The following is a 25,364-nucleotide window of genomic DNA, read 5'->3' as shown; positions in this document are numbered from 1 at the left end:
TTTTGATTATCACTTAGAATAATCCATGGTGTAACAGGTATCAGTACTTTGTTCTTTTTTCTTGCCAAGTCTCAGTAATATTCCACTGTCTGGACACACCACATTCTATTCACCCATTCATTGGTTGATGGGTATTAATGTTGTTTCCACTCTGGGGCTATTATTTATGAGTGAATAAATAATATGAGTGATTATTCATGCACAGGTTTTTGTGTGGATATATGTTTTCAGTTCTCTCGGGTACATACCTAAGTGTACAATCGCTGGGTCATATGGTAACTCTACATTTAACATCCTGAGCAACTTCCAGACTGTTTTCCCAAGGAGCTGCATCATTTTATCATCCCACCAGCAGTGTATGAGGGTTCCAATTTCTCCACAGCTTTGCCAACCTTTGTTATTCTGTCTTTTTTTACTAGGCATTTTCATTTTTAGCTAATTAATTTTTTTGGCTGTGCTGATCTTTTTTGAGGTGTATGGGCTCTTTGTTACACCATGTGGGCTTTCTCAAACTCCAGCACAGAGACTTCTCTGGTTGTGGCTCAGGATTAGTTGCCCCGCACCATGTGGGATCTTAGTTCCACGATCAGGGATCAAGCCTGCGTGCCCTGCGTTACAAAGCAGATTATTAACCACTAGACCACCAGGGAAGTCCTTCTCTGTGTTTTTGATCCTTGCCATCTTAGCATATGCCAAGTGGTACTTCATTATGATTTTGATATACATTTCCCTGGGAGTGTTCCCATTTGACAGAAAAGGAAACTGAGACTCAGAGAGGTGAAGAACTTTCCCTGGGGTCCTGAAACAATCATGGGCATAGGCAGGATTCTATCCCAGGCGCTATCTCTTCCCTGAGCTGTATTCCCAGCGGAGCAAGAAAAAGCCCTCTAAGGAGGTGGGGACTCCCCTAAAGAGGGAGGGGACTGTAGATGAGACACCGGCCCTTGGGAAGGTAAAATGAGGTCCCGTGAAGCCTCAGGATTTCCTGTGGCAAAGTCCTCCCCTGGTGCAGTGTAGGTGATCAGGACCTGTAAGAATTGTCACCGCGCTAGCACGAACCTGTACCCCCCAGACCTGCCCAGAGGGACCTGGGCTTTTCAGGCCTGCCTTGCACTTGGGGATTTCTGGAAGGGACCATGTTCACTGACTGCTGGCCTGAAAGGACCGTAGGTCACAGACCATCCAGACCAGGGATCCTGCAACCAGTCCAAGCCCTGCCGGCTTCACAGCCTCGTTGATACACATCCTCATTCAGCCAGCCATCCTCCAGCCTGCTCTTCGAACTTCAGCTTCCTCATCTCAAAACTGAGGATACATGCCTCCCTTGGGGACTGCTGTGGCGGTCAGCACAGTGCCTGGGGCACACTTGGTGCTCAGCCAGTGTCAGTCACCATTTCCAGCATCTCCCAGACCCTGCTCTTGAGGAGACTCACTCAATCTGGCTGGCAGGGGAGCTCGGGGACAGGCAGATGCCCCAAGTTCCATGTGGGTGATGCCAATGGTTTCTGTAGGGGCACAAAGGGGGTGCCATCTGGGCATGCTGGCTACGAAGGCTTGACTGATATACCCCCAGGCAGATTCTCAGCAGGACCGAAGTGGGCAGGACTCTTGACTGGGATGAGCAAAGGGGAGTCCAGAACCCAGGGCATGATGGAAGCAACAGTCAAGCTTGGCAAAACAGATTTCATTAGCTTAGCCTCTCTGAGCCCATTTCCTCAACTGTAATATGGGGGTGTTGATACCTGGGGAGAAAATGAGATCCCTAAAGTACTGTGCCCGAACCTCCCAACTGACCAGTCCACATGCTCACATGCAGGGCCATTGATTACAGTGCACCCAGATGGGACCACAGATTCTTGTCAACAGTATTAATGGATGAATAAATTGATAAGTTGTAGGATAGTCAAGCAGTAATAAAAATGGACACATTACAGACACATGAAACAATCCAGATGAATCTCACAAACATAAGAGTATATGAAAGAATAGATACGGTATGATTTCATGCATATAAAATTTCAAAAATGTAGATAAAACTCAACAGTTTTGTTTAAGACGACATACATATAGGTAGTAACACTGTAAAAAAAAGAACACTGAGAATGGGATTACCTTAAAAATTAGGGTGGTGGTTCCCTCCGGGAGAGAGGAGGGGTAATCTGGAAGACACATGGTAGGGGGTTCTTCTCTGGGGCCACCTGGTGAGCTGGTAACTCACCCTTACTTCATTTATAAGTTATTTATTCACAAAACAGTGTAAACATGTTTTTTGTTCGCTTCGGCATGGGTAATGGTCTCAAAATCAGAATAATTCAAGTGCCTGGTAATTGGATTGGCGCTGGACGAGGGCTGGTTTTCTTTCTCCTTGAGCCCCTACTGGAGTTCATTCTGTGCTTGGGGAGCGGAGAACAGGAGCGAGATGGGACTGAGTGAGGCGCGGGTGTGGGTTGGCCTCCCCCTGCCCATCTCCCCCTCCCTGGCGGCACTGTTCCCAGACGTGAATGCCCCAGAAAGACGCTGCCCAGAGGTTTTTGTTTAAACCGCTTTATTCAGGTCGGCTGGTAGTCACGGACTGGATCATGTGTACAGGGTAACCCACACCCCCCCAGGCAAAGCCTAGGCCTCTCCCACATCCCCCGACTCCATCGCTGAGGGGTGGCCAGAGGTTCCAGCCAGTTCTGAGGGTGTGTGGGGCTCAGTAGAAATATTTACAAATCACCAAGGGGATGGGTGCCCCCCTGCTCAGGAATTGTGAAGGGATTTGGTATGGGGGGGCCCTTGGCTCCCAACAGCCCCAGGCCCTTGGGGGGGTGTTCAGCATGGGTCCTGGGAGGGGGCTGGGATGATAGGAACTGGCAGAGGGGGCTCCTGGGGAGCCTTGAAGACCCTCCAACGGGTCCCGCTGGTGCAAGACTCTGCGTGGGGCCGAGGGATCAGAGGGAAAAGGCCCTCCTTCTGACTTGCCATGAGAAGGGGCAGATCCTGGGTCCCCTGCCTCTCCGGTGGGTGGGACAAGGGGCTGATTCTTAGTAGGAGGCTGAACATGAAGGACCTAACCTGCAGGCAGGGGGAGGGGTCTCCCCGTCCTCCCAGCACCCCTGTGAGCCACTCGGCTAAGGGGTCACGGCTCTCCTGGGGGGCTCTGTGCCTCACTCCTTCACCAGAGGCCCTGGTTCTGCTCAGAAGATTCAAGTCCACATTTGGGAGGGGTCACCGTTCCACACCCCGGGGTCCAAGCAGGGGATGGGAGTTAGGAGGAAGAGTAAGGCTGGGAGGTCCCCGGCTTGGGACGGGATGGGGGACAAGCAAGCAAAGCGAAACACTGGACTCAACTGAAGCTGGTGACGGATGCGGGGCAGCCCGGTCCCGGCCTGGTGCCCCAGCCCAGCGTTCCGGGGCAGCTGTCCCCTGGGTGCCCCGGGCCACCTTCTCCGAGGAGCCAGGTCGCGGCGAGGGTCTGAAGGGGGAGGGTTGGGCGGGGCTTACATGCTGAGCCGAGGGATGGCGGGCGCAGGGCCGAGGAGGGGGCCACGGGCCGTCTCGGGGATGGGGAGGAGCTGGACCCGGGCAGCCCCGTCCCCGGCGGTCCAGCGGCTCCTCGTGCACTCGATACAGCCGGAGGGGCGCGGGGCCGGCCGGCGGCGAGCTGGGCATCAGTCTAGAGGCTGCAGGCCTCCTCGTCCACCGAGCGCTTCCGCAGCTCCTTGCCGGGCTTGGGGGGCGGCGGGGCGGGTGCGGCGGGCGGGGCCTCGGGCAGGTGCAGGACGGAGTTCTCCCCTGGCTGCACCCGCAGGTAGGCCTTGACCTTGTGGTGCCGGGCCTTGCCGTCGCTGAAGTCGATGACACGGCACTCGTAGGTGCCTTCGTCCGTGGGCTTCACGCGCGACAGGCGCAGCTTGTGGGAGATGTTGCTGCCCACTACCTTGACCACCTGGGGGCGACACAGAGACAGTGACCTTGGCCCCTGGAGTCCAGGGCCCGCTCCGCAAGCGGGGCCCCACAGACACTCCCATCAGGGCAGGCGGAGCCCAACAGCAGAAAAGCTGAAGCAACTTAAGTGCCCATCAACAGATCAGATAAACAGGCACTGGTCCGTTCATTCAGCGGAATATTACACAGCAGTGAAAAAGCATGAGTTAGAACTAGCCCGGTTAGAGCTCAGGGATATGCAGGGTGAAAAGATCTTATTGCAAAACTTCTGCTGTGTGATTTTCAGCTTTTTAGTTTGAATTACGGACTCAGAGAAAGTTACAAAGAGATCAGAGTCCCCTGTCCTCTTCTAGCTTCCCCAGTGATGTATCTGATAGCTGAAAAAAAGAGAAGTTTGCCCTATAAAGTGGGGGTGGTGTGAAAGGGGGCTTTCATCCTTCTTATCCCCTTCTTCCTTAGAGCCAAAAGAAGCCTCTCCTACAACTCCCACCCCATCTAGACAGAACAGGGGAGAACAGTCCCCAACACCCAGCTGCTGACCCCCATGCTCAGTGATGCCATTACCAGCCAGCACTGCAGGCTCGCCAGGGCCAGGATGGAGCTGAGTGAGCCCCAGACTGGTAGCCCCAGTCCTGAGCCCAGCTTGTCCTTCTCCCCTGGGGGGGAGTGATGGGGACAGATACCCAGCCTACCTGTTCTTGCCACACCCCAAATTCTGTATGAGGACACCCTTGCTAATCAGCCTTGCAGTGAGGAGGCCAGGGTGAGAAAAAGGACGGTGTCTGAGGTGGTGTGTTCACCATGCAGCTGAGCCCTCACACACATGACTTCTAATCATCCCATTAATTGGCTCTGGCTTCCCTGGTTCCTTCCTCCTGGATGCCAGGCTCTTTCTGACCTCACAGCCTTTGCTGGTCTCTCTGCCAGAATGCTGTCTCCCATCACCTCTTTGACTCCCATTCATTCTCAAATATCACCTCCTCCAAGAAGCCCTCCATCACATCCTCCTGTCTATTTCTTTCCTAACACTCATCACAACTGGAGAACCATTTATTTGTCTGTTTACTTGATTTTTGTTTTTCTCTTTGGCTAAACTATAAACTCCATGAGGGCAGGGATGATATCTATCTTTTTCATCTCAGTGACCACTGCAGAGCCTGATACCCTGTATATAATAATAATGAAAAAAGAAAACATTTAAATGTTTAAATGGACTTACTCTAGTTCCTCCTTTCTCCAAATGAAGTGGTACCCAGATATCATGCTTGTTAATTTTGGGTCACATATATATAATCATACCTACTTTACAGATGGTGAAATTAAGGCTCTGAAAGATGGTTTTCCCATGGGCATTGAGTCAGTGAATCCAGGTTGCCTTTGCACACTCTAAGCCTTCAAAGGTGTGATGGGCCCACAGAGGGTCACCCAGAGCTGGCAGGGCCATGGGGCACTTCCCAGGCTCCGGAACGGAAGAGAGCAGTGGGCAGCTGCAAGGAGCCTGGCTCACCCTCTCTCATTCTGACCTTCCTGGCTGGTCATCGTCCCCCGCAAAGCAAGAATACATGGGCTTATGGTGCAGCAGGAGGCAGGAGGTGGGACAGAGGAAGAACTGCCCACCTTCTCTGTAGAACAAGCAGTGGGAGACTCTTCCAGCCGCACCCCTGGGTGTGGGATACCTCTCTTCCCCGGTACTGGGGCAGGGCCCAGCTGGAGGCCATCAGCCCTGCTGGTTCCGTCACCTCTGACCAAGGGCACAGAGAGGTCCTGGGGCCCTGCCACACTCTCAGGCGAGTTAGGAGACGCCGTTGCAAATGCGCAGCGGGGAGTGAATTACCTCAACATCTGTTTCCCTCACGGATATTAATTATCCTTCATTTGTCAACCCTACAAGGCGCTAATGGAGTAATAATGTGAAGCGCTGGGAGGAGCGCTGGGAGGAGTGCTGGGGAGGGAGCACCACGCATGGCCCACCCCTCCGCCCACCCTTTCCCTTCCCAGGACTGGAAGCTCTGGTCACCAGCTCCCTCCTACCCCGCCACCCCTGTGTGTGACCTCCACCACTCAGGGAGGAGAAGGGAGACAAGGAGAACAGCAGGCAGTGCTGGGAGGCTGGATCTGACCCTGACCCATCCCCAGCACCCTGGCCTCAGTTTTCCTGGGCTGGATTTATCCTTTCATTCGACAAGACCATGAGCGAGGCCCACTCCGAGCCGGGCGCTGGGGATACAGCTGCGAGCCAGCCAGACCCCTGCGACTCCCACGTAAGCTCCAGGTCTAAGGGAGAACCCAGACCTCACATTCGTAACCAAGCACCCGGGGGAGCCGGCTTCCACCAGGACGACAGGAGAGGACACACATCAGTCCTGGGGCTCTGCATCTGTAAGCACCACCCAGAGAAGGCAAATAATAAAAAGAGTAACAACAGTAGTCAGCAGCAGAGCTGGCAGCTAATATTTATGGAGCACTTGATCCCTGGGAGATGATGTGTTAAAGAGTCTACACCATATTTAAACCCCATAATAAATAACCCTCTGACGTAGGCACTACTGGGATACCCATTGTGTGGGTCAGGAAACAGAGGCTCAGAGAGGTAAGGTGATTTGCCCAAGGCCACCCAGCTGGTGACAAGAACCAAGTCTTAATCATATCCCTGGGGAGCCTCCCAGGACCAGTAAACAAGTCTGTCTTTCCACCACACCCCACCTCATTCCCTAGGCCCACAGCCCTCCATGTCTTCAGGGAGCCTGGCCCCTTCCTCAGAAGCATCTCTTATGGGAGGGAGCCAGCATCTTACCCAGGCTTCAAGGGGGTGGTGGAGCAGCCTGTTGGATTTCAACATTCACAAACTGGGCAGAAAAATCCTGCAGCCCAGCCCCCCAGCACAGGGCTGTGAGGCGGACAGATCCCCACGCGGAGGCCTGGCTGTAAATCATAATCGCCTCGGCACGGGCATCGACAGGCCTTAGCAGTGCAATTAAGCACCTAATTATGCTGAAAGAGACAAGGCCAGTCCATGCCATGACCAAGCTCAGCCTCCTTCCTGCCTGCCCACGGCCCAGGCCTTGCTGGACACAGCAGGAACCCACAGACCATCAGGTGGGTGGGCTGGGATCCTTCTCCCGAGCTGTACCAGGAAGAGTGGATGATGGCAAATTAGTCCACAGTGCCAGACCTCTCCTCCATGTGTCCTCAGCCTAAGAGTGACATGGTGACCCTGAGAAGGTGCCGGGTGGGGAGCAGGGGGTCAGGAGGTCCCTGCCCCAGGCTGGGCTCTGAGCTTTGCCACTCCCGAGCTTCCATCAGCAACACCCAGCCAATTCACCAGTGCCCAGCTGGTAAAGAATCTGCCTGCAATGCAGGAGACCTGGGTTCGATCCCTGGGTTGGGAAGATCCCCTGGAGAAGGGAATGACTACCCACTCCAGTACTCTGGCCTGGAGAATTCCATGGATGGTATAGTCCATGGGGTCACAAAGAGTTGGACACGACAGAGCGACTTTCACTTTCACTTTGGCAAGGCCAGACGCCAACTCAGAGTCTCCCCAAATCTGGGCCCCAGAGGCCCTCACCCATTGCAGCCAGGCCCTCCCAAGTCATGACCCCCATTTCTCCCTTCCCACGGGCACAATCCATCTCTGAATCCCGCTGATCTTCCTGCTAAACATTACTGGTCCTCCCCTTCTCTCTGGAATCCAGATCCCCATGCACTGGCCAGGGCAATATCCCAGCCTCCCCCAGGGCCTCTCCAAAGTGCTTTGGCCCCTTCCAATCCATCCTCCCAAGACAGTCAGACATATCTTTCCAAAATGGCTCCAACTTAGAACACTTCCTGTGATGGCTCCCCATAGTGGCTGCTGGGGGAACCTTTAGGGTCTCATCCTCTCCTTTCCCTCACCCACCAACACACACAGTGTGTGTGTTGCAGTTCCTCCAACACACACACACACACACACCACACAAACACACACACACTCAGAGAAGTTCCCTCTACTCCAAGTCAACCTCTCTACAGTGCTCACTTCAAAGAACACCTCCTCCAGGAAGCTCTCCAGACCCCTCAGACTAGGTCAGGTCCTGTGACTGGCTGCACTCCTTCTTATTTTGATAGTCACAGTTGTAATTTTACTTTTTATCATGTGTGATGGTTGAGTTATCATCCATTTGCCACACCGACTGGGAGTACCCTGAGAGTGGGGACTGGGTATGTGTGACCATGGCCTTCACAGAGTAATCTTTGGGGCCTCAGCCAAAGGCTGGCTGCTCTGTGACTGTTTCAAGGGATTCCCAAGATGGATGGGAGTGATTTCGACTCCACATGAATCTTGCCTCCCTTTCAGACTTCAGAATTCCATGCCCTTTGTATACCGTGGATCACTGCAGGAATTTTCAAGGAAATATAGAAATGTCTACTACAGAAAATAAAGTCGTAGTACACCATGACCCACTGCTTGGCCTGTTAATCCTTCATGAAGAATGCAGACCTTGTGTGCTGCTCTCGTTCCCAGCCCCCGCTCCCTGAATCAGAAAACACGCAGTATTCATGTGTATATCACATGTATGGGGTAGGCAGGCAAGGCAGGGAGGGGCTTGATCTGACAAATACTGCTGCTGCCTTTTAACCATTTATGCAGATTTGGGGGTCCAGGGTTGGGGGCTGCCGTTTGCTTTCCACAGTTTTTCAAAAATCCAATTAGGTCCCAACAGTTAAAAATCAGGGGCTTCCCTTTGCAATGCAGGGGACACTGGTTCGATCTCTGGTCCGGGAAGATCCTACAGGCCTTGGGGGCTGCAGCGTGCTTGCTGAGGCCTCTTTGGCTGCCCCCCGGCTTTTAGGGCTTGGCTGGAGAGGAGGCAGGGCTTAGGACAGCGGGGCTGGAACACAAGGCCACATGCATATTGGGACCCAGGCTGCCCATGGCTGTTTTGGACTGAAACAGGTTACATGAATCTATAGCACAAACAACTGCAGTTAGACCAAAAGAGAGACTAACAGTAACAAAGGCAGGTGAGCCTCCTGGGAAAAAGGATACGTGTGGAGAATTTCACCTTATTTTAAAATTCAGCAGTTGGGGGCCATCTCTACTTGCGAAATTGTTAGTTAAGGGGACATTAATTCCAAAACACAAAACTTTAGTGAAGTCAAAAGAAAAACTTCCAGAACTTGAAAATGGACACAGGCAGAATTCATCTGAGCCCCAGGAATGAGGCCCTGATAAGGGAATCCTCAGCATATACAAGCTCCCAAGGGAGATAATTTTTAAGGCCAGGGGATCCTTCCCCAGGCCCCAAGTTAAATGAGATAAATCACATTGTAAAGTACTCATCATGGTTCCTGACATATGGCAAGCACTCAATAAACGTTAGCTGCCTTGTTATTATTGTTATCAATGCTATTATTACAGGTGCCTGTAATTTAAACTATCTCCTTATGAGATTCTGAGTTCTTTTCTTTCCTTCTCCCGTTTTCTGCAAAGAAGCTGGGCCCCCTGCTCCACACCCCTCCACCCCCAATTCTGGGAATAGGAATCATGTGATTTGAAAATTCATATTAAGTTTCCAGTGTAGTAACCACTGTCACCTACATGGCCGAATCCAGAGGACTTTACAGTCTCCATAGTGCTTTTCATATATTTGCTAGACAGCAGTGAGGGGGGAGGGAGGCCCAGGGAGGGGGCAAAGCTGGATCAGGACTTCGGTGGTCCTGGGACATTCGGCGTTGGCCCACTGTGTCCTCACTGACCCACCCCTGCACTCAGCACTGCCGTATCTCAACCTCCCCAGGGCCACCATGGTGGACCCAAGGGGTTGCAGCACCCATGATGGAGCCCTGCTTCCACCCAACCCCCAGAGACTCATTTTACTTCCTCCTCTGAACCTGGGGCCCCTGAGGTGCGGACACTGCCCAAGTGGGAGACTGAGTTGTTTGCCTTCCACAATTTTTCAAAAATCAAATTAGGTCCCAACAGTCATAAAATCAGGGACTTCCCTGGTGGTTCAGTGGTTAAGAATCCACCTTGCAATGCAGGGGACTCAGGTTCGATCCCTGATCCGGGAAGATCCCACATGTCTTGGAGCAAGTAAGCTCATGTGCCACAGCTGTGGAGCAGAGGGCGTGCTCTGCAACAAGAGAAGCCACTGCAATGAGAAGCAGCTGGGGAGTAGCCCCGCTCACCACAACTAGAGAAAGCCCGCATGCAGCAACGAAGACCCAACACAGCCAAAAATAAAATAAATTTTTAAAAAATCGGGAGATACTTCCTGGAACTCGGGATTTTTAGGTGACATAGGACTCTGGGGCCAGCACTCCTGCCTGGCTCATCTGGCTCCTGCAGACACAGGGCGTTCATTCCCAGGCTCCACCTTCCCACACGACCCCTGCACACATACACGCACAGGCACGATGCGCATGGTGTTGGCATGTCCGTGTATCAAAATCTGTGTCTGGCTTTGCGCTGCCATTGGCCTGGGTGTGTGTTTGTGTGTGTGGCAGTCACTTGATAAATATTTATTGGGCGCTGACTACCTGACAGGCATGGTGCCAGGCTCTGGAAATCAGGCAGGCACAGTCCCAGCCCCACTGTCTCCAGGGAAGGCAGGCCTGAAACAGAGGCTCACAAGCACAGATCAATACAGACAAAAATGCAGCCAGCAAGGAGAAGGAAGGGGTGCCGGCTGAGTCCCAGGGTCCAGGGAGGCTTGATAAGCTGAGTTCTGAAGGAAGAGAGAGGAACCGTTTTCTGACATGTGCAAATGTCAGGAGGTAGGAAGGAATGAGAGGCTGGGAGGCAGCCAGGTTTGGAAGGGACAGGGGAAACAGGTCCAGCAGACGAGATGGCCCAGAGGGTGAGCAGAGTGAGTTGTAAGAATCTCGAAGGCCATGGAGAAATCTGAGCCTTCTCTCGGGCTGCAGGAACCTGGGGTGTGCTGCTGCTCACAGATGTCCGCTAACTGCGTGTCCATGTACTTAAGAACTATCACAGGCAAGATGCTGTCTGCACAGGGAGCTGGGTCTGTGTTTGCCTGGGAATCTCCTAACAGAGCCCCAGCTGGTGCGGGAATCGCCAGGGATTATTGGGGTGGGGGGTGGGTATTGCATGATCATGCTGAGTACATTTATTTTATTTAACTAATTAGCATCTTTGCATGCCCCTCACGTGGGGCCCAGCAGCCTTGAATTCTAATCCTCTAAGTCAATTAGATTATTTTCTCCTTTGCCTTAGACGCTTCTTAAACCCCAAACAAAATCATCAGTGAGAGAGTTGCCATGAACGGTGTATATTAATGTACACAGAGGTCTCCACCTGGCCAGGCTTAAGTGATGGGTGTTTGGGCAAGAAACAAGGTGTTACGCATGGGCGTGCCCTTGGCAGAGGATGAGGGTAAGGGGCCAGGGCTTTAGAGGCGGTGGGCCAGCAGCCGCCCTGAGCCAGAGATGATTTACATTTTCCCAGCTCAGAAAGGCCCCGAGGGTAGATAGCACTTATGATGCTTTGAAGGCCTTTTTCTGTCATCTGCCCATCTCCTGTCTGAACCTCCATGGGAGCCTCCCTCCCAGCCTCCCGGCCTCTGTTCTGCCACCTCCAGGGCCTGGCACGGCACCTCACGCCTCCCAGTGCCCACTCTTTACACTGTGACTTCTGCTCTGGGGGATCCTCTGTGTCTAAGTGGCCTTGGGGCCCCAAGCACCCCCACAAGTCCTTGATGGGCTTGGGAAGGAGCAGCAGCAAAGAGTGAATCTGGAGGTCACTCCCACAAATGCGTGTCCATACCCCTGTGGGTACCCGCATCTTCTGGGCGTGTGTCCAGTTGACTCCCAGCCTCCTGCCAGGCTGACTGCATGCCCCTTGCACAAAGCCAACCTGGTCCCATGGCCATGAGTGTCACCAGGTCACTCCCCTCTCCTCAGCCTCTTCCAGACTCTGCTTGGGGCGCCCTTCTCTACAAAAACTGGCACTCCCTGAGTCCCTTGCGTGCCCTACCTCATAGGGCTCCAGCATAGCCTGGAGACAAAAGCTCAAGGCGGCTCAGCCAAGTCATGACCTCCAGCAAGGCTTTGACCCCTCTAAGCCTCAGTTGCCCCACCTGTAACATGGACCAAAGCTTGCCCTTCCCTCAAGAGATGGAGAATGATAAAAATGAGTCAATGCATTCGAAGGCCCAGCCAACCCTGAAACGCTTCAGCTGTAGTTCCTCCGTCCCGCCTCACGTCCGGAGCCAGATGACCCAAGTGACCGTGAGATGCTGCAGCTGTCATTTGTGATGGGCCGAAAAAAGCCGACTCAGTCTCCTTAGTCCCTCGTTGGCTCCCCAAATAATAAAATGCTGCTGAGACAGGCACGAAGCATCAGGGATGCACACGGCCTTGGCCCCGACAGGAGAGAATGCATCTTTTCTCCCCCCTGTCATTTGTTTGTGCCTGTCATTCAATGAACTTGAAAAATCTCTGGCTTTTAAAAAACAGAGCTGGGCCAATTTTTCCCCCTTCTTCTTCTTTTTTTTTTTTTCTTTTTTCCTTCTCTTCCATCTTCTTGCCAAAGCTCCCTGCTGAACTAGACCAATTTTTTTTTTTTTTTTTTAAATTACAGCTGCGTCCTCCATTAGAGCCCTTGTAAGAAGTCATTATCAAAACTCACACTTATTTTGGTGGCGTCCTTCCCTGCGTCTTCCTGCTGAGATGCTTTTAGCTGTTGGGAGCAGGAGGGTAGAAAAAGCAGAGACAAGGCGTTAGCATCACGGGGTGGGGGTATGGGCCATAGCTAAGATTCTCGAGACAGCAGGTGATGCTCCGGGGACCATGGGTCTGGAGGCAGGGCTGCGGGGGAAGTCCTTCAGCTCTGCATCCACTCAGGGATGGAGGTGAGTCAGAGCAAAGGAAGATAAAGGAGGTGTCTATAAAACTGACTGCATACACGCTATGCATTCTGATATGCAGGGTATTTGGAGATACACAGGGAGGGTAGGTGTGAACAGGCAAAAATGTAATTTGGGTTTGGTGTATCTGTAGGATTGTCTTTCTGCACACTTGCGTCTCTCTCCATCTGTGGATGTGGCCTGTTTTCAGGTTTGTTTGTACAGATGCTGCCAGAGCCCTGCCCACATACTATCCCCTGCAAACTGACCCCAGAGGCTTTCAACTGCAAAGCCTGCAACTCCATGCCTAAGAATTTTCTCTGACCACTGGAGTCCTCTAAGCCAGTGTGCTGGGGAGTGGACACCCCCGGGAGCTAGATGATTTTAATATGTATTTGTGAATATGTTAGAGGCCATTTCATGAAACATGCAAGAATGTGTGAGCATGCCTGTGTGTGCATATGAGGGTGTGTCACATATGTGTTCATATGTGAACAGGTGGGCAGATACATATATGTTTGCATAATTCTTATATACACACAAGTGTAAGAATGAGAGTGTCTTAGTTTGCTCCCCCAGAAGCAGACCTTGAGACAAAGATTCAAGTGCAAATGATTTATTTGGGAGGTGATGCCAGGAAACACCAGGAGGCGAGTGAGTGAGCAAGTGATACCAAAGAGCCAAGGAAGTTAAAATTGGGTATGTCCTCAAGCCAGTTACCGCAGTGGGCAACTGGAACTTTCTCCCTCTGAGCACCTGGGGATGCTCTTCAGTTATCCCAACTGAAGGGCGAGGGAGCTGGGGTATTTACCCTCCAACGGCTTGTCAGTCATTGGTGGAGCCCTTCTCCAGCCTGCCTTGCCTTCCCGCAGGCTCTGTAGTCCGGAGAAAACCCTCAGGCAGTGTCGCAGGCGTTGGGAGTGGGGCTGGTGGTAGGGGATAGTGTTGGCCAGGCAGGTGGGCGGGGACACCAATAGCGTCTGCCTCCACGGTGTGTGTGTGTGTGTGTGTGTGAGTGAGTGTGTATGTGTGCCGTGACTGGGCTGCCTCGTGTGTCTGCAGGTATGTGGAAGGGCATAAATGCACACGTGTGTGTGTGTGTGACAGATCTGGGCAACAAGACTGCCCCGTGTTTAGAGGCCATGGCTCAGCTGGTAAAGAATTCGCCTGCAATGCAGGAGACCTGGGTTCGATCCCTGGGTTGGGAAGATCCCCTGGAGAAGGGAAAGGCTACCCACTCCAGTATTCTGGCCTGAAGAATTCCATGGACTACCCATGGGGTCTCAAAGAATCGGACACGACTGAACGATTTTCACTTTCACTACAAAGCAAGTGCTCCCAGGGCTTGGAGAAGGTGAATCAGGAGACCCGCCTTGCCCATTAACCTGGAATCAGCTTCCGTCCTTCTGGCCTCATTTCCCCCACCTGCACCTGAGGGGCGGGACTCTGCTCCCTGTAGGCCCTACAAGCTGCACGCATCCCAGGTGCACAGCCTGGCCCAGCCCCCAGCCTGGCTCCGCCCACACCCCACACCCCCACCAAGCTTCCATTCCAGGAAGAAGGGAGGGAGACCGCTGGGGGCTGCAGAGGACAAGCACAGCTGGAGCCCGTGCCCCTCAGAGACGATGAGGGGCAGAGACATACCCCCTCCCCGGGAGGGGGCAGGGCGGGATCCTCCCAGCCCAACTCGGAAGTCTCCCCGGGGTGGTACCTGGTTCGAGGCCCACGCCTGCTTGTCCGTCCAGTCCCTGTGGCTCCGCACGTACCACCACTGGATCTCCAGCGAGTACGAGGGCGAGCCGCTGCCGCGGAAGGAGCAGGCCATCTCCACGTCCTCGCCCGTCCGCGCCGTCATGTCGTGGGGCGTCTCTGTGAACAGGGCTGTGCGGAGACACCGGGGAAGGGTGGCCAAGGGCTCAGGAAACCTCAGGGCCGGCGGCGGCGGGGGGTGGGGTGGGGGAGGAGAGGGGTGGTGGGAGAGGGGCGGGGGGGGGGGGTAGAGGGGCGGGGTGGGGGCGGAGAGGGGCGGGGGTAGAGGGGCGGGGTGGGGGCGGAGAGGGGCGGGGGGGGGGGAGAGGGGCGGGGTGGGGGCGGAGAGGGGCGGGGGGAGAGGGGTGGGGGCGGGGGTCCGGCGGCAGGTGGGGCATCTGGACCAGCTCAGCGAGGCTGGGCAAGAGGGCTGGGCGGCGGCGGCAGGCGGCAAGACTTGGGGATGAAGGAGGAGGTCCGGGGCCCCCGAATGTCCCACACGGGCCAGCCCTCAACCCCCGAGATCGCGGGCACCAGATTCTCTGGAGAGGGTAGTGACAGATCCGAGGAGGGCTTGGTTGGAAGGTGTGAGCAAGGAGGCCAGGAGGCCAGGGAGGAAGCTGCCGCTTTCATCAATTCTTCCCAGTTTCTCCGCCAGCCCCCGGCCCTGGGGGGTTCTTCTCAATCCCAGGGCACAGCATTCAACACAGTCTTTGAGAAAACCGGACCAGACCTGGGCCCCTACCCCAATCCAGGAACCCCTGCTGGGGTCCCCCCTGCCCAGGTTGGAGGGCAGGCTACTCCCACCTTCCCCTGGTCTCCATTCTGTCCTATGAACAGGCCTCCCTCTTCCTGCCTCACGTTGGTCTCCGCTGTTCCCAGTGCCTGAAATGTGCTTCCCTTGGTCCCTCTTTGGCCAGGCAAGTCACTCAAAGCTCCGCTGAAACCTGGCCCCCTCAGAAAGGCCTTCCCTGACCCACTGGGTCGGTTCCGCTCAATGCCCTGATCATGGTCACGGTCATGCCCACCCCCTGGCTGCAGGCACTGCCTGTCGCAGCTGCAGGACAGCAGGGACCGGAGCTGCCTCACTACACATTTCCTGGCACCTACGAGATGCCTCGAACAGGTGGTAGAGTCTCCATCCTCTCAAGGCCCCCAGGGGGCGGTGGGAGACCCAGCTGCCTCCCGTCACTCGCCCCCCCCCCCCCACCCAGCCGGGTCCAGCTCCCCAACAAAGCCCGGAGCAGCGGTTCCCCAGACCCAGCAGGACCCCCACCCACCACCACCCCCGCCACGCTGTCAGGTAAACGCGAAAACCGGTCCCCACTCGGTGCAGTTCAGCACTGCTCCCACCATGTGTTCTGTCTCTTGTCTTTCCAAACAAATACTGTTCTGAGACGTAATTAGAATTCTTTCCTCTTCTCAGGCTGGATTATCTCGCCCTGGAAAGACGCCTGGCAGCGGGCAGATCATCCAGGGAATGTTGCCTCTGTTGGTCCCCGCCACCCCATGTCTGTTTTGCTGCTGCCAGGCGCCCCCACCCAGCGGGCAGACAAGCCCACCTTGCAGCCCCCGAGGTCCCTCCTGGCACTGCTCACCTCGGAGCTGGAGGAAGACAGAGCCTGACTGGAAGCGGGGGTCCTGCTCTGGGGTCACCTGTGGCCACCCCGCTCCCGTGATCCCAAGTGCTTTGGGAGGGTCAGGATTGATAAAATCCTGTTGTTTCTGCTGTACACACAGGGTTTCCAAATGGAGCTTGACTCCAGCAATGAGCCTGTGGGTTAAGAGAAAGTCTGTGACATCCTTGACCTCCAAGGTCATGGGTTCAGGCTGCCCATGTTCTCTGAGGTTTGCGAAGGACTGACTGCCGTTGCGTAACAAAGCCAGTGTAATAAGAGCGGATGTTGTTTGAGTTACTGAACACGTATCAAGAGTGGCGTGTCAGCAACCGAGAGCTGGGACTGTCCTTGTTTCCAGTGGGCAGGAAACACATGGGCTCCTGGAGGAAGGTACCTGCCCACCCAACTTTGCCCTCCAAGTGCCCAGGCCCCCCCAAAACTGTAGGGTCTCCCTTGCCTCCTTTGTTCTTTCTCTTATGCCCCCATTCGGTCTCTGGGGAGTTCCATGGGTTCTGTCTCCAGAACATCTCCTGAATCAAGCCCCTTGTCCCTGCTTTCACTGCCCCACGCTGGGCCAGCCACCACCATCTCTCACCCATGACCGTGGGGGAACCACTGGTCTCCCTGCCGCCACCCACCCTCCTCACTGATTTATTTTCAACACAGCAGCCAAAAAAACATTTGGCAAAACACCCATCAGTCCCCCCATCTCTCAAATCTCCCATGACACCCTCTCCCTAAGACAAAAAACCAAAGCCTTTACAGTGGCTGACAAGGCCCTCCATGTTCAGGCCAGTCCCCTGTGGAGGAAAAGCTTCTACTTTCCTCCTTGCTCATTCCAGTGCTGACACAATGGCCTCTGTGCTGTTCCTCAGACATACAGCTAAGATCCTACCTCAGGACCTTTGCACTTGCCATTCCCCCTGCTTAGAACTCTCTTCACCCAGATTATCACCAGACTCCTTCCTCCCCTTGCATCAGGACTCTGCTGAGATGTTGCCTCTTCAGTGAGGGCTTCCCAGCTGGTGCTAGTGGTAAAGAACCTGCCTGCCAATGCAGAAGATGTAAGAGATGAGGGTTCAGTCCCTGGGTCATGAAGATCCCCTGGAGAAGGAAATGGTAACCCACACCAGTATTCTTGCCTAGAGAATCCCATGGACAGTGGAGCCTGGAGGGCTACAGTCCATAGGGTCGCAAAGAGTCGGTCACGACTGAAGGGACTTAGCACACATGCACGTGCAGCGAGGTCTACCCTGACCACTTCACTTAAAGCTGCATCCCTGGGAATTCCCTGGTGGCCCAGTGGTTAGGACTCGGTGCTCTCAGTGCCAGGGCCCAGGTTTGATCCCCATTCGGGGAAATTATATTCCACAAGCTGTGCAGTCAAAACAATTAATTAAAATTTTTAAAAAGAAGAAAAATTTCAAAATATAATTTGCATTGGGAAAAAAACAACAATAACAACTGTATCTTTTGCCCCAACCCAGTTTTGAAACCCTCTTCCCTTCCAAAGTGCTGCCCACTAGGACTTCCTGCAATGAGGAAAATGGTCTATATCTGAGCTAACACAGTGGCCACCAGCCACATGTGTCTGTTAAGCACCTGAGATATGTATGACTAGTGTGAATAAGGAACTGAAGTTTAAGTTTTACTTCATTTAAATTAATTTAACTTTAAATGTAAGGACTTCTGTGGTGGTCCAGGAGAATAGGCCTGCCAATACAGAGGACACGGGTTTGATCCTTGGTCAGGGAACTAAGATCTCATGTGCCGAGGGACAACTAAGCCCATGTGCCACAACCACTGAAGCCCACGTGCCCTAGAGCCATGCTCTTGCAACAAGAGAAGCTGCTGCAATGAGAAGCCTGTGCACCACAATCAGATAATAGCCCCTGCTTGCTGCAACTAGAGAAAGTCTGTGCGAAGCAACAAAGACCCAGCACTGCCAAAAATAAATATTTTTTAAAAACTTAAATGCAGATGGCCACTTGTAGGGGATTGTTGTCGTTCAGTCAAGAAGTCGTCTCCGACTCTTTGCAACCCTATGGACTGCAGCACGCCAGGCTTCCCCATCCTTCACCATCTCCTGGAGTTTGCTCAAACTCATGTCAGTTGAATTGTAGTTAACAGTTACTGTATTGGACAGCACAGCTAATACACTTATTTTATGTATGTTTATGGTCTGCTTTTCCTTCCAGGAGGCAGGGTTGGTGCCTGTCTTGCCTACTGATATTTCCCCAGCTCCTAGAACAGTGCTTGGCACATAGCAGGTACTCACTAAATACTGATGCCGACTCGCTAACTCGAGCAGGACTGAAGGGGGCTGCCGAGGACCTGAGCCACCAGGAGGGCTGGGAGGTGATCAGAGTGAGCCGTTGGTGCCTGGCCCTGGGGACAGCCAGATTCTGCTTTGATCCACTCCCCTACCTGCCCAGCACCTTTGCAAATGGGGGAAGGATTAGAGCGGTGAGGCCCCCAGTTGGATTCGAGGTAACTGGCAGTGTGACCTTCCTGGCCAAGAGATAGTGAGAGTGACACTGCTGTTGTAACCCCCTCCAACTGTTCCTGCCTGAGCCATGGGAATCAGAAAGTAACCACCGTCTTCCCTCCTGCCAGTGGAGAAAGGGGATCCAGAGCTACTGTGTGGAGAGGGGCTTGCTCCCCACCCCCCCACCCCACCCCCAGGATCACAGACCTAGGAAGGGCAGAGCCAGCCCTGGAAACTGGCTGTGTGACTCAGCCATGGCACTTCTCCTCCCAGGGCTGGGGGAGTTCTTCCCACAGGAGGATGGGAAATGGTACTTGTGGGTCTCACGGGTGGAAGGAAGGGCAGCGATGGGTTTCCCCAAGGAAACCCCTTCACTGGGGTTTCCATCAGGGTGACCTGGGGAGGGGCTGGCCTCCATCTGCCTTCACTTAGCCTCCCCCTGCCCACAGGCCCCCCAGCTGACTGAAAACCCCGACCTTGGTCCTCCAGCTCTTCTTATTGACGCAGAAATCTGGCCCAGGGCTACTCAGCAGCCAGGGGTGGGCAAGGTCAGCCCCTCTCCCCCAACCCGGATCCCAGTAATCGTCCTCTAGAGGGCGCTGTCCAACAGACAGGGAATGGAGCCCCTCACCAAGACAGAGGGAATTTTCAATTACCTGTCACCATGTTTTTTAAAGTAACCAAAAAAAAAATTTTTTTAAGAGGTGAAATTAATTTTAATCATTTATTTTATTTAACCCAAGATATCAAAAAATTATTTCAACATGTATAAAATTATTCATGAGAAATTTTACATTCTTTTTTGTGCTAAGTCTTGGAAATCCAGCATGTATTTTACATGATTACAGCACATCTCAATTTAGGCCAGGCACCTTCCCAGTGGTCAGTTGTCATGTACGGCAGGCGTCCTGGCAGGTGGTGACTCTGCCAGCCTCAGCTCCCCACTGCTCAGAGGAGGCAGCCCAGGCCCAGCGTAGGGCAGTAACCCTTCCAAGGTCACACAGTGGAGCCTGGATTTGAACCCAGGCCAGGCTTCCCAGGTGATGTTAGTGGTTAAGGAACCCGCCTGCCGATGCAGGAGATGCAAGACATGGGTTCGATCCCTGGGTCGGGAAGATTCCCTGGAGGAGGGCCTGGCAACCCACTCTAGTATTCTTGCCTGGAGAATCCCATGGATAGAGGAGCCCAGTGGGCTACAGTCCATGGGGTTGCATGGAGTCAGACACGACTGAAAAGACTTAGCGCACTTGCACACACGCACTGTCTGACTCCCAAGGCCGTGTGTTCTTTCCCACAGAACTCAAACTCTTTTGGGTGGTAGGACTCTTTCTTAAAAAGGAACAGTCCCCAGTGGCCAACCTTGTTCTGGAAAGTCCTGAGGAGGAGCCTTCCTGTGGGGCCAGGTGGGGGGGTCTGTTTTATTCTGAGTGTAAAGGCCTAGGCTGGTACGGAGGAGGCATTTCACCCGGCCTGAGGCAATCAAAGGAGGCTTCCCAGAGGAGGTGCTGCTCCCCACCACCCCCACCAGCCCCAGGTGGGCCAGGTAGTCCTGAGCCCAAGTGGGGAGGGGCCCTGGCTGGGAGGATGGAGGGAGAATCTGCTCTGAGAACTCCTGTGAGCCAGGAGAGTTGGCTGTAGGTGCAGCCATCAGCTCTCCCTCTCCCCAGGGGGCTCTGGTCCCTCGCTTTCTTTCTCTCTGATCCTCTCAGACCCTGCCAGGAGGCACAATGTTGGGTGGGTTGAAGGAGGCCCCCTCAGGAGCCCATTGGCTCCATCCTCCGTGATGAAGGGGGCAATGTGTTCTCAGGCCAAGTAGGGAAGCTGAGGCTCTAGGCATTTGATGGCATATCTGAGTCTCCATATTCCAGAGGCAGCAACATGAGGGTTTGTTTGGGCCCCACCCCAGAGAGCCCCCTTCCTGAAGGGAGAAGCCACAAGCAGGTGAGTGCCAGGACTTGGAGCCGGGGAGGAGGGACTGAGCCTGTTTCTGCCATCAGACTTGCCGTGTGACCTTGGGAAAATTTCTCCCCGTCTCTGAGCCTCGGTTAGCTCCTCTATACAATACGGTTAGTCCTCACAGTATGAGACCCCCACCAGCTTAGACAAACCCAAGGGAGCCAGGTCCTGGGCACTGGGAAGGGGAGGGGTCCCTTCCACTTGGGGGAGGAGGGGACTCTGGGGGAAGAGGAGGTGACCTGGCCCTTCAGCTGCACCCTGAAGGAGGGGTAAATACCAATAAGCAGAGGTGGGGAAGGATAGTGTGAACCAAGGAGGGAGGAGGGGAAACTCAGCGAGCTTTGTTTAAAAAAATAATAATAAAAATCACACCTTTTAAGGGGCATCTACTAGCATGATGCTGACATTGTCTCTAACAGTTTCTAATCCACTCACTCCCATTTGACAGATGAGGAAAGTGAGGCTCAGAAAGATGACATCATTTGTCCAAGATACACACAGAGCTGGATTTTGAGCTTAGGGTCTGACCAGCAGGCATGACCAAGACCCTGGGGGTCCATCAGCTCCCATCAGAATTTGGTCTGAATTATCAGGTCAAGTTCAGCCACCAGATTCCATTCTTCTGTGTCCCATTTGCACACCTCCAGAGACAGGGAGCTCAGCTCCTCCTGCCTCCACTGAAGGTGGGCGGCTCTAGTTGTCAAGAGGTTCTTGCTCCCTCTGCTAATTCTGTGATGAGGACTCAGCATCAGCACCAGAGACCAGAAGGTGATCCACCTTAATTTTGATGATGACGATGATGATCTCTGACAAATATGGAGTGCTTGTTAATATTCCATATTTTTTAGAGATCATTGTCTCTAACAAAGCCCTCTGCCAAGCTCTTTACACACCTTTTCTCATGCTACGGGGGGGAGGTGTGATCATTATCATCCCCATTTTTCAGATGGGGAAACTGAGGCTCAGAAGGGTTAAGTGACTTGCCCAAGGCCCCAGAGTCAGTGGTTATGTATGAACCCAGCTCTAGAGGACTCCAGAGTGGCAGCCCATATCTTCTAGACCATGCTCCTATAACCCTCTTCCCAGTCCCTCACCCCGCCGCCTCCTTCCCTCTAGCCTCTCAGACCCCTCCCCCACCTCCCCGTCCGCATCCTTGCTGAGTTTGGGATGTTCAAATCCACTTTCCTCTTTGACTTCCTCCCACCCCTCCCTGTTCAGATAACTCTTCCCAGCCAGGGAGGCTGCTATAATTATAGATGTTTGAGAAGGATATGATTGTCCTCTCCAGCCCCAGGGCCCTGAGCAGGGCTGGGCTCACTGGGAAGACAATTAAAACCACTGTCCACAAATTAGGATTCTGCAGGAGAAGGAGAAAGGGGCTTGATTGAATGCAACATCTCCTTCCTTTCTGCTTTTAATTGGGGGAGCAATGTATTAATTAACCCCAGGCCTGGTTATCGGGCATCATCTGCAGGAAACAGCTTGTGGCTACAGCTGGAGTCACTGAGTTTGGCTTCTGGAAAAGGCAGGAGATGATTTGGAAGATCTCACCCGCCCTTAAAGAGCGGGACCCTGACCTCCTTCCTAACCTTTCATGCCCCGTTCAGTACAAACATCTAGTGCTTGGCTTCTGGCATGGATCTGAATCCTGTTTCCTTGAGTTCAGTACAAACATCTAGCGCTTGGCCTCTGGTGTGGATCTGAATCCTGTTTCCTTGAGTCCCTAGCTGTGCGACCTGGACAAGCCCCTCTACCTCTCTGAGCTTCAGTTTCTTTAGCTGAAAAAAGGGAAGAATGAGAGGATAGAGAGAGTTGCACAAGGCAACATATGCCTTATGCCTGGCACATAGTAGGTGCTTAAGAAAAAGCACTCCCTTCTCTCAGTTTCTAGCTCAAAATCCTACCATCTCCAGGAAGATGTTTAAAGATGCTTCCTTATAGCTTCATCAGATTATGCAGTAGAGGCAACATCTGTATTTCACTCACACCTAGACCGTGACATCCCTCATCCATCAGGCCTGTACTCTCCTTCCTCATTTGCTCCCAACAGTCATCCCTGCCAAACCAGGGGGATTCACACAGGTCCCAAGGAGGCATGTTGACCAAGGCAACCCTAGCCCAGTCCCCATGTCCCTCCATCTCTGAGCTCAAGTTCCTCATTCCAGACACTCTGGTCCAGCCTCAGGTCTCCCTCTGCACAATCCTTTCTGCCTTTCCAGTCTCCAGGTTACTGGACTAAGACTGCCTCTTCCAGGAAGCCTGCAGAGACTGGCCCCAGCCCACCCATCAATCTTTGCTGGAGCTAATATTCCCCTGGGAGACTGGTGGCAGGGGCACCTCCTTGTCAGGGGAACCAAGGCAGATCTGGATCTAAAGAGAGACAAAGCGGGCAGAGCAGAGAGAACCAGTGTGGCCCCTGGGGTCCAGGGGTCATCTCTGTCCCGGGTCCAATCTCTTTCCGGAAATACCGAGTTGAGTCTTGAGTTGCTGCTTGCTTAAAACCTTCAGTGATAAATGGATAAGCAGGATGTGGTCCCTCCATACAATGGAATATTATAGTCTTAAAAAAGGAGATTCTGACATCTGCTCCAACATGGAAGAACCCTGAGGACATTAGGCTAAGTGAAATAAGCCAGTCACAAAAAGATAAATACTGTATGATTCCACTTCTATGAGATTTCTAGAGTAGTCAGACTCATAGAGACAGAAAGCAGAATGGTGGCTGTTGGAGCTGGGGGAGGCAGGCTGGGGATGTCACTGTTGAATGGCTATAGTGTTTCACTTTGGGATGATGAAACATTTACGTAAGTGGATAGTGGTGATGGTCACAGTAATCTGAATATATTTGATGCCACTGAACTGTACACTTAGAAATAGTTGAAATGGTAAATTTTACATTATGAATATCTTACAATTGTTTAAAAAAAAAAAAATAAACCAAACCCACTTCCTGTGGCTTCCCAGCTCTGCCACATAGTTTTCATCAACAAAAATTTCCCTGCACTAGTGTCTAGAATGCTCCCTCTGCCCCCATTTCCATGGGGGCCTCTCACTCCTTTCATCTTTGCTCAAATGTCATCTCTTGTAGCTTCCCTGTCCACGTCTCCCTCAAATTTTTCCTTACTGCTTACTAATATATTATATTCTCACTTAACATCTCTCATGTACTGTCCCTCTTCCACCCAGGGTGTAAGCTACTCAAAGGCAGGAGATTTTGGTCTGTTTTGTTTACTGCTGCACCCTGCCTGTTAGAATGATGCCAGACACATAGTAGTTGTTCAACAGCAGAACACTCTGCTGTCACACAAAACATATGTAGCAGCTCTGGTTAAAGACCGAGAAAGGATCCCATCCTCCCTGCCCTGGAGGATCAGCAGGGAGCTCCTGAAAGTACTCATGCTTGGGATGCCCCATTGAGAAACTGCCAGCTCTCAGGGTCAAAGTCAGACTCCCAGGTTGAGCATCCAAAGCCTTTAGCTCTGGCCCCGCCCAGAACCCAGTTCAGCCCCTCCTGCCCTTGGGCCATGTGTGTGTATCTCCCTCGGGGCGCAGCCTTGCACGGTTCCTGGAATCCCTACTCATAAGTGGCCCTCTGCCTGGAGACGCCCTCTCTCCCTGGACTAGGGCAGAAACCCTCCTTGGTGCCCCCAATGGTCTCTGAGTCCTCCATTCGCTGCCCCACTGGCCTGTGTTATATGGCAGGTATTAATCAGGGTGTCTGTGTCTCCCCCAAACTGGAAGCTCCCCCAGGGCAGGGCTCCATATTGCCCAAGATAGAGGAGGCACGCAGGCAGTACTGCTGGGCATGTGCTGAATGAAGGAAGGTTAGACAAAAACTTAAGAGACTTAAGTTAGAAACTTGAAAGAAAAAAACGAGATGGAGACATCATCCATTCATTCATTCATCCCGTCATTCACCCACCCACCATTTACTGGGTGTCTGCTGTGTGCCAGATTAGAGTCTGGGGGGACAGCACCCACAAGTGCAGATGTATGGACACAGGCAGCCAGGGAGGTCCCAAGTCGGGCCCCCACAGACCCACCCTACCTCCCACTGGCCCTCACAACCACCAATGCCCAAGTCCAGTCTGGCCCACTGGGTTCAGCCAAGGGGCTTCCCAGCAAGCTGACAGGCAAGCTGGAGGCTTCCCATGATGATGCATCAAGTTGCCATGTGAAATGTGACCAAGGGTGAACAGGGCAATAAAGAAAAGCTGAAGCTCCAAGAAGGGCCCACAGCTCACCTGCCCTTGAAGCCCAAGGATCAGCGCCATCAACCTTGCAGGGTGACCTTCTGACTGGAGGCCCACAAGGAGCCAGAAAGTTGAGATGCGTGTTCCCAATAATCCTCACAGCAACCTGCTGGGCAGGGGTCACTGTCTCTTTATTACAAGCGGGGAAACTGAGGCTCAGAGAACCTGGGGGCCATTGGGGACAGTCCCCTGCCCCAGTGTTGAAGGGAACCTCTCTATGTGGCAGACACTCTAAACAGGACCCCACTTCATCCTCCCACAGAAAAAGGAAAGAAAGATAGCACTAAGTCATGTCTGACTCTTGTGATCCCATGAACTATATAGCCTGCCAGGCTCCTCTGTCCATGGGATTCTCCAGGCAAGAATACTGGAGTGGGTTGCCGTTTCTTTCTCTGGGGGAACTTTCTGATTCAGGAATTGAACCCTGGTCCCCACATTGCGGGCAGATGCTTTACTGACTGAGCTGCTTGATGCTATTTACTATCAGTCCCTGCTCACAGAGGGAGCCACTCAGGCTCCA

At 53.2% G+C, this 25,364-nt stretch overlaps 1 protein-coding gene across 1 annotated transcript in view; it reads right to left on the bottom strand.

Annotated features, from left to right (window-relative positions):
• Positions 1–2,546: 2,546 nt before the first annotated feature.
• Positions 2,547–25,364, bottom strand: part of VSTM2L (V-set and transmembrane domain containing 2 like) — a 38,110-nt gene continuing 15,292 nt past the window's right edge. The window contains exons 2-4 of the mRNA XM_061125845.1: positions 14,491–14,660; positions 12,563–12,613; positions 2,547–3,931 (exon numbers count right to left, since the gene is read on the bottom strand). Coding sequence (XP_060981828.1) covers positions 3,659–3,931; positions 12,563–12,613; positions 14,491–14,660 — 494 coding nt within the window. The 3' untranslated portion in view covers positions 2,547–3,658. The remainder of the gene's footprint in view (positions 3,932–12,562; positions 12,614–14,490; positions 14,661–25,364) is intronic.

This window comes from Dama dama, chromosome 23 (genome assembly GCF_033118175.1).
Source record: "Dama dama isolate Ldn47 chromosome 23, ASM3311817v1, whole genome shotgun sequence".
Lineage (NCBI taxonomy): Eukaryota > Metazoa > Chordata > Mammalia > Artiodactyla > Cervidae > Dama > Dama dama.
Note: the sequence above shows the minus strand (reverse complement) of the source record. Positions and strands in the feature narration are given on the sequence as shown.